Source organism: Trachypithecus francoisi, unplaced genomic scaffold (genome assembly GCF_009764315.1).
Source record: "Trachypithecus francoisi isolate TF-2019V2 unplaced genomic scaffold, Tfra_2.0 Lachesis_group7, whole genome shotgun sequence".
NCBI classification, from domain to species: Eukaryota; Metazoa; Chordata; class Mammalia; order Primates; family Cercopithecidae; genus Trachypithecus; species Trachypithecus francoisi.
The window spans coordinates 50,428,532-50,442,206 of NW_022681472.1; the positions used below are offsets into that span (position 1 = coordinate 50,428,532).

Below are 13,675 nucleotides of genomic sequence, written 5' to 3' on the forward strand. Positions count from 1 at the left end.
CATTCTCCTGCCTCAGCCTCCCGACTACCTGGGACTACAGGCGCCGGCCACCGCGCCCAGCCAATTTTTTGTATTTTTTTAGTAGAGACCGGGTTTCACCGTGATCTCGATTTCCTGACCTTGTGATCCGCCCGCCTCCGCCTCCCAAAGTGCTGGGATTACAGGCGTGAGCCACCGCGCCCGGCCCAGTTTCTAGTTTTTAACATATCCGTATGTCTTATGAATTTTATGTCAATATATCTATTCCCCCCCACCTTTTTTTTTTTTTTTGCGATGGATTCTCACCCTGTCACCAGGCTGGAGTGCAGTGGCATGATCTTGGCTCACTACAACCTCTACTTCCTGGGTTCAAGTGATTCTCCTGCCTCAGCCTCCCCGAGTAGCTGAGACTACAGGCCTGCACCACCATGCTCAGCTAATTTTTTTTCTATTTTTAGTAGAGATGAGGTTTTACCATGTTGGCCAGGCTGGTCTTGAACTCTTGACCTCAGGTGATCTGCCCGCCTTGGTCTCCCAAAGTGCTGGGATTACAGGTGTGAACCACTATGCCCGGCCTCACATTTTTACTTATATCTTTGGAATAAAAATAACTGAATCTCAAAAAAAATAAAAAAGATTATGACATATAGGTACCACTGCGTCAACAATGAGGCCCCAGCAGACACATTTGTATTCTGTCCAGCTCAAGAGCTGCTCTCTAAAAGTGATGAGAAAAAGGGTCAAGGGAGGGTAATGAAGATAATTAAAGAGTGGGAAAGTAAGATTCACAATGAAAACTTTGAAGAGTTTGCAGTTATTTAGTCTAGGAAAGGTGAGTTAAGAACAACCTTAAAGTATACGAAAAGATTACTATACAGAAAATGGTGACCTTTTCTTTCACCCTCTTTCATTCACTAAGGAAAAAACAAAGAAAATGGGTTTTACAGTACAAGTAGTTGGATTAACAGAAAAAAAAAAGTCATGACACAGAGCCTTGCCAACCACCAGCAAGGCGGTGACAGCAAAATGTCCCCTGATGCTTAAAAAAATTATTTTTGATTTGAAATTTTAGACTTACAGAAAAGTTACAAAGAATGGTTTAAAGAATTCCCTTATACAGATTCCCCAATGTTAACATTTTATTGCATTTGCTTTATCATTCCCTTTACATATATTTTGTCTGAACCTTTTGAGATTAAGTTACAGACATGATTCCTCTTTACCCCTAAATACTTCAGTAGATACTTCCACCAACAAAGACACTCTTTTGCCCAACCACAGTAATATTACAACAAATGGGAAATTAACATGGATATAATACTATTATTTAATCTACAGACCTTTTTATTTTTTTATTTTTTACTTTTTCTGGTTCAGGATCATATCTCTTAAACTCCTTTGATCTGCAAAAGTTTTTCTTCAGTCTTTGTCTTTGATGGCTTTAATGTATGTAAGAGTACAGGCCAGTTATTTTAAAGGCTGTTCCTCAACTTGGGTCTCTGGTGCTTAAAAACAACACAAAACAAAACAACAGAATCTCAGCGTTTTGAGAGTTTGAGATGTGGTCCTGCGCCAATACTTAAATAAGCCTCTCTCCTCAAGGTTCCTTCCAGCCACCTTACACAGATTATCCTTACTGAATTAGATTTATAGATGGTGGTGATAGACAGTAAAACATTTTTGTATTCAAAACTAATTGTCTTGAATTACATATATTCCAACCCCTCCACCACATTTTACAATTTTAATTTAACAAAAGTAAGTTTGTTGAAGAATTAGCACCTACTCTTTAAACATTTAAGTCTTAAATTACCTGTAGACTCCCATTTTGACAATCTCACCTCTGCAATGATGAACTATGCCCTAGGCTCAGAAGACAAAGAGCTGCAAAAATGGGTGTTACTCATTACAATCATTCAACAAATATTTGTTGAGTGCCTAGTATATATCAGGCACTGTTCCAAGCCCTGGGAATACATTTGAGAACAACAACAAAAAATTCTCATCCTTGAAAACCTAGTTGGAAAGATTAACCTTTTTTTTTTTTCTCAGACGGAGTCTTGCTTTGTCACCCAGTCTGGACTGCAATGGCCAGATCTTGGCTTACTGCAACCCCCACCTCCCAGGTTCAAGCGATTCTCCTGCCTCAGACTCCCGAGTAGCTGGGATTACAGGTGTGCACCACCCCTCCTAAGTTTTGTATTTTTAGTAGAGATGGAGTTTCACCATATTGGTCAGGCTGGTCTCGAACTCCTGACCTCGTGATCTGCCTCGGCCTCCCGAAGTGCTGGGATTACAGGCGTGAGCCACCGCACCCGGCCCGGAAAGATTAACTTTTAAATTACAAAAAAAAAAAAAAAGATTAACCTTTAAATTAAAAAAAAATCAGAAACCGAGATTAGACTTCCTTAAACCATTTACGCAGGAGGTTGCAAATTCTTTTTGTGAAAAAATCACACCTTGGCGATGACCTTGGGCAGTAGGATGTAAATAACTCCCACAAGCTTAGCGTTCCAATAACGGAACACAAGGCATAAACTAAACAGGAAGAAGGCAAGTCTGCGTGAATATAGTCAACTCCAAGACTCAAGATTCTAATGTGGATACTGCTGCGGAATTCCTGGTAAATGCACTGATTTAATAAAGTCTTCGGTTTATCCAAACGGGCTACACAAATGATTAATTCAAACTCCAAAGCCCTAGAAAGAACAGGCGGGGCCCAGTTTCCCGAAGTGTTCCAACCACTTTTTCAGCAACAGTCACCTGCTTGGCTACGAGCCTCCGGACCGCCGCGCGCTATCTGGTCCGCCCCACTGGGGCCACGCACCGGGTTCCGCGTCCCTGCGAGGCGGCACCTCCTGGGCCCGGCAGAGCTGAGCACCTGGGAACCGCGCACCGAGAGCCCGACGGGGAGGTGGTTAGCTGGAACCGGCTCCTCCAGGCGGCCTCGCCCACTGCAATGCAATCTGGGTGGTTTTTCCAGGTCCCTCCCTGCCTCGTTCCGCGCCCAGTCCCTGCCCCCGCGACGCCCGAGGGCCTGGACGGGTGGCTCTGAGTTACCGGGGCTAGGGAGAAGCGAGGCTACTGCAGCAAGCCTGCCGGAATCCATTTATGACTCCGCACTGCGAAGTCCAGGACAAGGAAGCACCCAACTCTGGAACTCAAGCAGCGGACGAGGGAGGTCTCGAGCGCCGTCGCAGCGCTGCGAGTGTGGGACGCTGGCCTTCGCCCGCTCTAAGGGGACGCGAGCTGCCACCTGCATCACGGGAGGCCCCGCCTCCGCCTGCACCTTCTCCTGCCAGGAAACGGCGCGGGCCTCGGGCTCCTCTCCCCCATCCCGGGAGCCTGAACACCCACTGGGAAAGCCAGGCCTCCAGCTTCCCTTGACACGCGTTCTGAAAGGATTTGTACCCGGAGTGGGTTCGGCAGGGCTAGGTGCATGGTTGCCCGTTTCACATCATGAATATGAACAGGGCTGGACACCTGGAGCCGAATTAGTAATACTTCAGACAGAATTCTGTTCCCAAGAACAAATCGCTTTGAGATGTATAACCCGAGAAAACTTCACCCGTAGCGCTTTTCTCTCTAAAATGTCAACAAGACCCAACAACAGACTGCCACAGATGTGGTGGCTGGGGGTGATGGTTGGGGGGCACGAGCCTCTGGGCAGACCAAGCTGAGGTAGAGCAAGGGAGGTTGTTTGGGAGCTTGGTCAACACACTCCAATACAATGCCAAACGCATGAGCAGAGGGAATGGGGTCAGGGCCCAGAACCTGGGAAAAAGCCTGCTTGGCCCGATTTAAGAAAACTTTTATTAGGCATGCGGATAGATGCTTTTCATTTGGGGCCCAAGGCAAATAAAAGAAAATGGGCCCCAGCCCTGGAGGGTGTTCCAGCTTCAAACTAGCAGGCTGGACCAAACCATACAGAGCATTTAGAGTTGAGAGAAAAAGGAACCGGCTCCATAGTGCCCGACTTTCCTTACGGGGTCCCCCAGCTGCTTTGCGCGCCGTGAGTAACTGCGTCCTGGGGCGTGACTAGGTGGCTGGGCGTCCTAGCGTCCCCGCTGTGCGCGGGGTTCCTCTCCGGAAGGTGGGCACCGCGGCGGGTTTGGGAAGAGCGTGCACCCGGGCTCCTGCCCGGAGAAGGGGAGGGCTGGCAGGATTTCTCCTGCTGTTTGCACTGAAAGGTGTGTTGGCTCGGGAGCGGCTTTTCCGGGGATCGGCAGTTGCCCCCGCCACCTCCTGGCTGCGGTTGGCAGGTCCCTCCCTCAGCGGTTCGTCCTCCACCGGTGCCGCGCCCTGGGCAGCTCCGCTCCCCGGGCCTCACCTCTGGCCTCCTTTCGCCTCCCTGTACCTGGCCTTTTCGCTTGACCCTTCAGAACCTTCGGCTTCGTTCCCCGGAGCAGGTATTCTCCGAGCCCCCCCACCGCCCGCACCTCTCAGTTACCTCCAGTGGGGACCCCTCCCCCCAGCTACTCCGCGCCCTTTACCTCTCTGAGCCCTTTTCCCGTCTGGCCTCGTCTACCCTCAGGATGGCAACCGCCTCTTCCCCGCCCCTCGCGTCTCCCCCTCCTCCTCTCTCGCCCTGGCCTCTCCATTCATCCAGCCATTGTCTCCCGCCCCTTCTTCCCCCTCCCCAAGCGGCCTCCTCCCCCACCGCTGCCACGTCGTGGTTTGAAGGAGCCAATGGGCGGGCGCCGCCAGGTGTCTCTTACCTGCACCACGTGGGGGAGGGGGAAGGGGCGGGCAGGTAGAGCCACATCCCAAAACAGAAAAGCTTTCAGCCATTGCGTGCCTCCCGGGGGTGCAGCATTGCTCCAGGCTTTTTGCATAGACGCCCGGGCAACTGAATACAAAAAGGGCAGGCCTCCTGCGCCCTCCTTCCCACCCCCCTTCCTGCCCTGGGCGTGGAGCACCGGCCAGGTGTGGGCTTGGGTGGTTGGTTACCGCCTTTTGCAGTAGCAGCAGCGAGGAGGGGGGGTGGGCGCTCTTTCTTTTTCTCTTAGAAGAGGGTTTAGCACAGGTTTTTTCGTTCTCACTTCCACCCCGCCTTACCTCCTCCCGACCCCCCCCTTCTCCCCCTCCCCACCTATCGTCATGACGGCCTCTCCGGATTACTTGGTGGTGCTTTTTGGGATCACTGCTGGGGCCACCGGGGCCAAGCTAGGCTCGGATGAGAAGGAGCTGATCCTGCTGTTCTGGAAAGTCGTGGATCTGGCCAACAAGAAGGTATTTCTTCACGTTTTCTTCTAAATGCAAGGAATGGGGCAAGAAGTTTGTGGTAGAGGTTTGGGCGGGGAGGGGGGTGGAGGTAGGTAAATGAGTGCTCCTGTTTGCCCGCTTGTGAGTTTGGACCCGCGGCCTAGGGAAGCTAGAGTAAAACCAAACTTGTTGGCCAACTGCCTTGGAGCCATTTCAGTCCTCCGCAACCTGGCTCAGGTGGGGAGGCCAGAGCTACCAAGCCTGGTTCTTTGCCCGTCGGGGGACGCCCCGCCGAGACGAGGTAGGGTCTCGGAGGCCCCGGGGTCCACTTCCAGGGCCTTTCCGACCTATCGGGTGGGGGGTGGGGCGGGGGACCGGAACGCACTGGAGCCGATGGCGAGTCAAGAGCTTTGATTCTGCGTCCGGACCCCTAGAGAGGCGCGGGTCCCCCCAGCAGGGGAGCAAGGGAGGAGGGTGCAGAAAGAAGTTCCGAAATTGAGGGAAATTGACCCCTGCTTCTCTACCTTCGGAGGTGGGACAGTTGCACGAAGTACTAGTTAGACCGGATCAGTTGGAACTGACGGAGGACTGCAAAGAAGAAACTAAAATAGACGTCGAAAGCCTGTCCTCGGCGTCGCAGCTGGACCAAGCCCTCCGACAGGTGACAGCCCCGGGTCACGCCGCCCACCCCAGCCTGGGCCCAACCCCACCGCACCCTACGCCCTCTCAGGGCGGCCCACGCGTGTTCCCGGAGCAGGGTGGCAAGACTCCCGCCCGGCCGCGTGGGTGGGAGCCCAGTCTGAGGGCCAGAGCGCACCGTTTGGGCGGGGGTCGCTGCTTCTCTTCACCTCCCGGCCCCCAGGGTTTGGGACCGACATTCACTAGTTTTCGAGTTGCTTCCAGAGTAGTTACTGGAGCTGGAGAGTCAGCTCCATTTTGCCAATTGATTGACGTGCGGAGTTTGAATCCTAGCGCCCCCATCTCCAGGTCCAGACCCTAGACGCGCCGCTCCCCTGCGGGGTTTGGGCCCACAGCCTTCGGGCAGGGGGCGCTGTGGCCTAGACGTGCAGGCGGGCCCGGTGGGTGTGCAAGAAGTAGCACAGTTTGGGTTGGAACCTGAAGGTGCCTGCCTGGTTTCAGGCTTCTGAACTCCCAACGACAGGCTCGGTCCGTCATTATTTCTTTAGTGGCCTTGGTCCCAGTGCCAGGGAGGTTTTTAAGGTCCGAACGTGCAAGGCTGCCCGTTGGGTCACTGCGGAACTGATGGAATCCCCTTATTAGGACTGAGGTGACCTAAAAACCGGCTGTTCCGGGGTGCTGACGGTGCCGGATCGGGTAGGGCGGGGCGCTAAACACCTGTGCACAGATGAATGCTCTGCGCTCTCCCGACCTCTGCCCTAGCACACGAGCCTCGAGTTATAGGAGAAAGCTATCCTTTCTGGGGTGTATTCATCCAAGACTTTTTTCCCAGATCTGTATACCCAGTACCCGTATTTGTTTATCAGAAGCTGGCATCTTAAGCCTGGCACATCCAAACATACAAAAAGTAACACTAGGAAATGATGTAATCTGAAGGCAACCTGCTGATGAAATGAGACATCTGACTTAAGTCTTGAGTGAATTTTTTTGTAAAAACAGAAGGGAGAATGCATTGACAAGTTTCTCCTGGGCGCGAACTGCGGATTGATTGGAAAGCTTCCCTACCTCGAGGAAGCAAGGAGGTTTGTGGGAAAGGAGTCTGTCTTTCCAAGGTTGCCCCAGCACCGGTGTCCCCCATCAAGGCCCTTATCTCAGTTTTCTCTGGCTATCGCCAAGGGGAGTTACTTTGCAGAGTTTGTAAATCGTGCATCAGTTGCATCCCTGTGTGTATCTTGTTCTTGCAGTTTAACCAGTCAGTGAGCAATGAACTGAATATTGGAGTAGGGACTTCTTTCTGTCTCTGTACTGATGGGCAGCTTCATGTCAGGCAAATCCTGCATCCTGAGGCTTCCAAGAAGGTAAGAGTGCTGGCTTCTGGAAAAAAAAATGGTTGGATCTTTGGGGTGACTGGAAGTTTTTAAAATTTTTTAGTTTATTCAAGTTTCTCTGTTTTTAAAAATATGCATATAGGGAGTTATTTTAATGAGTACAGAATTTCAGTTTGGGAAGATGAAAAAGCTCTGGAAATGGATGGTGGTTATGGTTGCAAAATACGTTAATGTACTTAATGTTTTACTGAACCATACTCTTAAAAATTATTAAAATGTAAATTTGGTGTTATGTATATACAAAGATACTCTTTGGTGACTTAAAATAGTCTCTTTGTTTATGTCCAATCTTCAAGATGCATGACACTCTCCCTTTCCCAAAGCTAATATGGAGTGTGAATTTTTGACATTTAAAATAACTATAGAGAGGAAAGAACTATTTTTATTATGTCATAATATACCCATTTGTATTGAAAATCCTAGAAAGGAAGGAAAAAAGAATTAAACCTTTAAAGTTGTGTTTCTAATCATTTCATTAAAAAGGCTACTTAAATAAGACAACCTTATATCTAGTGAAACCACAATCATAGCACTCTTCACTTTGTCTGATTTTAAGTAAATGTTCAAAACTGATTCTTGCATCAAAACAAAAGGGTCACCCTCATCTTTTACCTTTGCTCATTTTTCTGACATAGAGAGGATTACAGAGTGAGAGAAATACAGTCTTACTATAGGTAAAATGTGATTTCTCTCCCTGGATAAATACCAAGGGGCTGTGGGAAAAGGAACAGCAGAGGCAACCCACCCAGTGTAGCCAATCATTGCTAATACACTGTCTCTTAACAACTTAAATTAGTTTGAGCTGTAACTTTTTATTGTGGTAGGCAGGCACTGAGCTTGAAAAGATGGAAGTGGAATATATTTAGGTACCTGTATGAGGCAAGGCTTGCAATGAAAGATGTAGACTGACAAATGACCCAGGCAAGTAAGCACAGATTTTATTTCGTTTAATATATTATGACAATTTAAAAAGTTTGAAGGAGTAACTCAAGTTCTTATGTCTTCAGGAATTCACTCCTTTTATTTGAGTCTTAGTAATTATTTGATAAAAGGGGAAGAATTTTTTAAAAAAATTAAATGCTAGACTAGTTGCTACATCCTTACCAGAAATAGTGGTAAGTAAGGATTACTTTTTTCCTCCCAGACTCACATGACAGAAGGACAAGACTTAATCTTTTCTGTTGGGCCAGAGGAAAATAGCTGTTTTCATTATTTAGGTGGACGGCTTTGGGCATAGGAAAACATCTGGAGAAAAAGTAAGACTTTTTCCTCAGCCACTACTATTAGGATTTTGATTAAATACAGAAACTAAAACAATTTTATAGTGAAAGTAATTCTGTATATTCATTAAAGAAAAGGGAAAATGGCAAAACATGAAATAATCCTGCCACTCAATACATTAAAATGTTCTTCTCTAACATGAACGTATTTGGATATATTCTTCCAGAATTCTGTAGACAAGCATTATTTACAAAGAGCATTCATACTGCATAAGCCTTTTAGCCTACATTATTTAATAGGACATCAACATTGTTATAAGCACTAAATAAAATACTCAGTATTTTACACGGACACAACAACTTAAACTGATTATTGTTGAACATGTGAGTTACTGTCCTTACAAACAGCTTTTAAATGAGCATCTTTGTAGGTAATAGGGAGGTTTTGTGGTTCTTTTGGTTGTTAACTTTTTTAAAAGCTGTGACCATGATGCAGCAATACTGATTTCAGAATATAGCATGAATAGGTCACATCTAATAAAATCCAATAGAAGGAACTTGGAGAGGAGACATTTTGCATGAACATTTAACATTCAAAAGTCTTAATTTCCTTGATGTTCTAATGTAAAAATGGGTAAAAGTTCCCAGCAAATTAACACATTTTGAAATTTTAAGAAAAATCTAAATTGAGTTTTTAAAAGGATTGTCTTTAAAAGTTATTCAATGCTGAGTTATTTTGTTAAGAAAAAAACAAAAGAAACAATAGTGTAATATTTGTCCAGACAGCTGTGCTTTGCTTAATAGCCACAGTAGTGGTGCTAATAGCTAAGAATAGCAGGCAACAATTTCTCCTTTGCCTTTGGGATTTGTGAGTTTGTTTTTGTTTTTGTTTGAAGTCTAATTTGAGTTCAAAGGTACAGCTACAATATTGATCAAGAAGACTAATGTGGGACTATTATTTGGCACAAAAATAAGCCTTTTCAGTTAATCAGGAACTTACTATTCTAATCTCACTTATTACTGAAAATATGCATTATTAGAACCCAATAGTTAGAACTACCTAGTTTTACAATCTAATCCCGCATCTGTATGAAAACTGAAAGGGCTGCTAGTGCTGTCTGAAAATACAGATGTTCTAAAATGGTTATGGCTGGAAAAAAGAGTAGTATTAACAGCCAGAAAATATGAAGTATAACAGCCCAAATGTATCACAGCTTCAGAATTGTTTCGAATGGAATGCATACTGGAGCACAAACATGGTAATCCACTGCCTTAAAACAAGAATTTTTTTTCATGAGACTTGTACATAGGATCTAATATAGAAACAGGACCAACTTTTAAAAATAAAACGACTCTTACTTTAAAATTTAAATTTTTTCCATTGTAAAATATGCTTGTATTTCAATTTTTAGGTTCCTAATTGTAAGAGAAACATTGAACCAAATTCACCTAGTTAACAGTATCTACTTTGTCCTTCCTCAGAATGTACTATTACCTGAATGCTTCTATTCCTTTTTTGATCTTCGAAAAGAATTCAAGAAGTGTTGCCCTGGTTCACCTGATATTGACAAACTGGATGTTGCTGCAATGACAGAGTGTATCCTTTAAATCATTACTCAAGAATCATTTGAAAAGATAGTTCCAGGAAAAAAATGGTAATTCAAGAAACTTTCAAACATTTTTAATTTTGTCAGCATATGGATAAAATTGGCCTGTCCAAAACTTGTCTACTCTGCTGAGAAACTAACACAATTATAGACATCTTTGAAAGTAGTTTTAATTAATCAGATGGTTGGATGGATTTGCAGATGGATTTTTTGGTGAGGTGATCACATGTAGAATAGGATTCAGTTTCAGATTATGTAATGTGTGTGTGTGCTGGAGAAAGAACATGAAGACTTCAGTGCAGATTCTAAGGCCACTTTTTCTTGGTTACTGTGATTTTAGGGTTTATTTTGGCTTCTTTAGAATGAAGTCAAATAATTTTTTAAATTAGTGGATATATCCCCTTTACAAACTGCAGTTCACTGGTCCCTCTTTTAGCCTCCCCTGAGTTTTTCAAATACAAGATTATGCTAATTATAATAAGCCATCTTTGAAGATGATAAAATGGGGGTCTGGATTGTTCCCCACATTCTTTAGTTACCAAAATAATATATTTGATGCATGATATATTGTAAAAGTAATTTTACAATTACAAATCTATAATCACAAATGACCCATCATCTTACATTCATTAAGTCTTTAAAGTGCTAACTAATAAGCAGGCATGTGCTAATATATCAGATGTAAAGCTGAGTAATTGTTGCCTTGGGTGGCTTCCCAAAAGCCACTGTGAGAGTCATCATGAAGTTAAAACTAAGTTACCTTCAGTAACTTGTGGGTTGTAGATGCTTATTCCCAAACTTTCTCATTCATTTTCAGGAACTAAAGCCTGGTTTTTGTGTTACTTCAGGATTTTTTTTCCTGATTGAAGTTTGCTTGCATATATTTCATAACTACTTGTAAACAGGTCAAATCCATTTTCATTTGCCTTCTTCTTGGTGTCAGTTAGCTGGAATTTTGGCTTAGCATGACCACTAGTGTTGGGAAGAGGGTGGAATAAGTTCACTGTGATAGAATTCTTATAAGAATTTTGTTAAAAAGGTTGGTACAGCAGAAAAATTCTCACTGGTTGTTCTGTTGGTTTGAATGTTGTATTAGACAGCTCAAGCGTCCATAACAAATACCATAGACCAGGAAGCTTAAACAACAGAAATTTACTTTCTCACAGTTCTGGAGGCTGGGATGTCCAAAATCAGGGTGTCAGCATGGTCAGGTTCTGGTGACGGCTCTTCCTGGCTTGCAGGTAGCTAGCCACCTTTTCTGGGGGGATAGCAGAAGGAGTTATCTTCTTACAAGGTCACTGCCCTATCTAATTAGACCCCTCCACCCTTTGACCTCATTTAAACTTAACTCCTAAAGACCATCTCTCCAGATAGTTAAATTGGGGGTTGGACTTCAACATGGGGGAGGTGGGGAACACAATTCAGTTCTTAAGTATAAAACTTTTTGATGCAGATAGTTGGTCTTCTACAAAATAGCCAGAGTACCTAGAGAAAAATTAGAATACAGTGGATGAAAAATCTAATAAGCTATCTTAATTTAGAAAAAGACAACTTCTGGTTGGACGGTGTGGCTTACATCTGTAATACCAGCACTTTGGGAGGCTGAGGAGGGAGGATGGGTTGAGACCAGGAGTGCTGACACCAGCCTGGGCATTATTGCGAGAACCCATCTCTACAAAAAGTAAAATGAAATAAAAATATTTTTAAAAATGAAAAAAACAACTTCAGTAAGGAAAGGAAGTATATTAAGGATTATTGCGCCGGGGCACTATAGAGAAACACAACGTCAACAAAAAATAAAAAAAATTAGCTGGACATGGTTGCATAAGGCTGTAGTCCCAGCTCTACTTAGGAGGCTGAGGTGCAAGGATTGCTTGAACCCAGGAAGTCGAGGCTGCAGTGAGCTGTAATTGTGCCACTACACTCCAGCCTGGGTAACAGAGCAAGACCCTGTCTCAAAAAAAGTGGATTTTATTCTTAAATGTTTTAATATTTAATATCATACTTGTACATGTCTTTCTCATTTAACAAGTTAGAAATGCTAATAAGCTTTCTCAGCAACGGTTTTTGTGTTAAATTGCTGCTGTGGTCAGTTATCTTATGACTGCTATTCAGAGGAATACTTAATTTCCCTGACGAGGCTACCAGACCAATTTCTGAGGCTAAAAGCAATTATGTCCAATCTGAATATCAACTTGTGCTCATCTGTGCAAAGTATTTCTACAATGTCTGAAATGAAGAATTGTTCTGTTCTTTCAGAGCATTAAACATTTTCTTTGCCAATATGAAAGTGACACTGAATTGGGAGATCTATAGTCATTAAACATGGTTTTGCCAAGTGGACAGAAGGTCATTTACTCTTCAGGAATCACCTGTTTCACCTGGTAAACCAGTGGGGGAGGGAAAGGGGCTTCTGTAAACACCTGGAGAAGAGCAGATAAGAGAATGTGCAGGTTGAAGTGTTTAATTTTTTTGGTTGTGAAATACTTGTATTCGTGATTGGTTGTTTTAAATGAGGATACAGAAATATCAATTTGGACCCTCAGTGATGTCACAGTATTCTAAGTATTGGAAGCATGCTTTATTAACTTTATATCCAAGTAAATTTAAAATGTTTAATAATTCATTTTTGGCTGGGCAAGGTGGCTCATGCCTGTAATCATAGCACTTTGGGAGGCCAAGGTGGGTGGATCACTTGAGGTCAAGAGTTCAAGATCAGCCTTGCCAACATGGCGAAGTCCCCTCTCTACTAAAAATACAAAAAGTAGCCAGGCATGATGGCGCACATCTGTAATCCCAGCTACTTGGGAGGCTGAGGCAGGAGAATCACTTGAACCCAAGAGGCAGAGGTTGCAGTGAGCTGAGATCACACCATTATACTCCAGCCCAGGTGACATAGTGAGACAAAAAAATTTTTTTTTCATTTTTTAGAGATGGTTCCTCATATTTTGCCCTGGCTGTTCTCAAACTCCTGGCCTCAAGCCATCCTCCTGCCTTGGCCTCCCAAAATGCAGAGATTATAGCTGTTTGCCACCATATCCTGGCCTCATTTATTTTTTAATTAGTAGGCTTTATTTTTTTGAGATGTAGTCGTGCTATGTTACCCAGCCTTGTCTCAGACTCCTGAACTCAAGCAATTCTCCTGCCTCAGCCTCCTGAGAAATTCAGATTACAGGTGCATCTGCTGTACCTGTAATCTCAACTTTTTATTATTATTATTTTGAGACGGAGCCTCCCTCTGTTACCCAGGCTGGAGTGAAATGGCGCAATCTTAACCCACTGCAACCTTTGCCTCCCAGGTTCAAGCGATTCTCCTGCCTCAGCCTCCCAAGTAGCTGGGATTACAGGCGCCTGCCACTATGCCTGGCTAATTTTTGTATTATTAGTAGAGATGGGGTTTCACCATGTTAGCCAGGCTGGTCTCCAACTCCTGAGCTCAAGTTATCCACCCATCTCGGCTTCCCAAAATGCTGGGATTACAGGCGTGAGCCACTGCACCCGGCCCCAACTTTATTTTTTAGACCAGTTTTACGTTTAGAGCAAAATTGGGCAGAAAGTATAGAGTGTTCCTATATAACCCTTGTTACACACATACACACACACTCTCTCTCACTCACTGCCCCACTGTCAACATGCT

At 44.7% G+C, this 13,675-nt stretch overlaps 2 protein-coding genes across 11 annotated transcripts in view; one reads left to right on the forward strand and one right to left on the reverse strand.

The window, feature by feature from the left end:
• The window catches only part of LOC117079518, an 81,526-nt gene extending 76,985 nt beyond the window's left edge, over positions 1–4,541 (reverse strand). The window contains exons 1-3 of one of the 4 annotated variants that reach the window (XR_004435487.1): positions 4,473–4,541; positions 2,743–2,933; positions 1,320–1,484 (exon numbers count right to left, since the gene is read on the reverse strand). Coding sequence is in view for 2 of the 4 variants with exons in the window: in XM_033203514.1 (XP_033059405.1) it covers positions 1,447–1,484; positions 2,743–3,088 (384 nt within the window). In the remaining 2 variants the exon portion in view is untranslated. The other 3 variants (XR_004435486.1, XM_033203514.1, XM_033203515.1) reach the window with 3 other exon arrangements.
• A 230-nt stretch (positions 4,542–4,771) lies between these two features.
• The window catches only part of ESRP1 (epithelial splicing regulatory protein 1), a 75,767-nt gene continuing 66,863 nt past the window's right edge, over positions 4,772–13,675 (forward strand). For 4 of the 7 annotated variants that reach the window (XM_033203511.1, XM_033203512.1, XM_033203510.1 and 1 more), the window contains exons 1-4: positions 4,773–5,211; positions 5,717–5,845; positions 7,068–7,181; positions 9,914–10,028. In XM_033203511.1, the coding sequence (XP_033059402.1) occupies positions 5,080–5,211; positions 5,717–5,845; positions 7,068–7,181; positions 9,914–10,028 (490 nt within the window). In that variant the 5' untranslated portion in view covers positions 4,773–5,079. Of the gene's footprint in view, positions 5,212–5,716; positions 5,846–7,067; positions 7,182–9,913; positions 10,029–13,675 lie in introns of all 7 variants that reach the window. The other 3 variants (XM_033203506.1, XM_033203507.1, XM_033203508.1) reach the window with 2 other exon arrangements.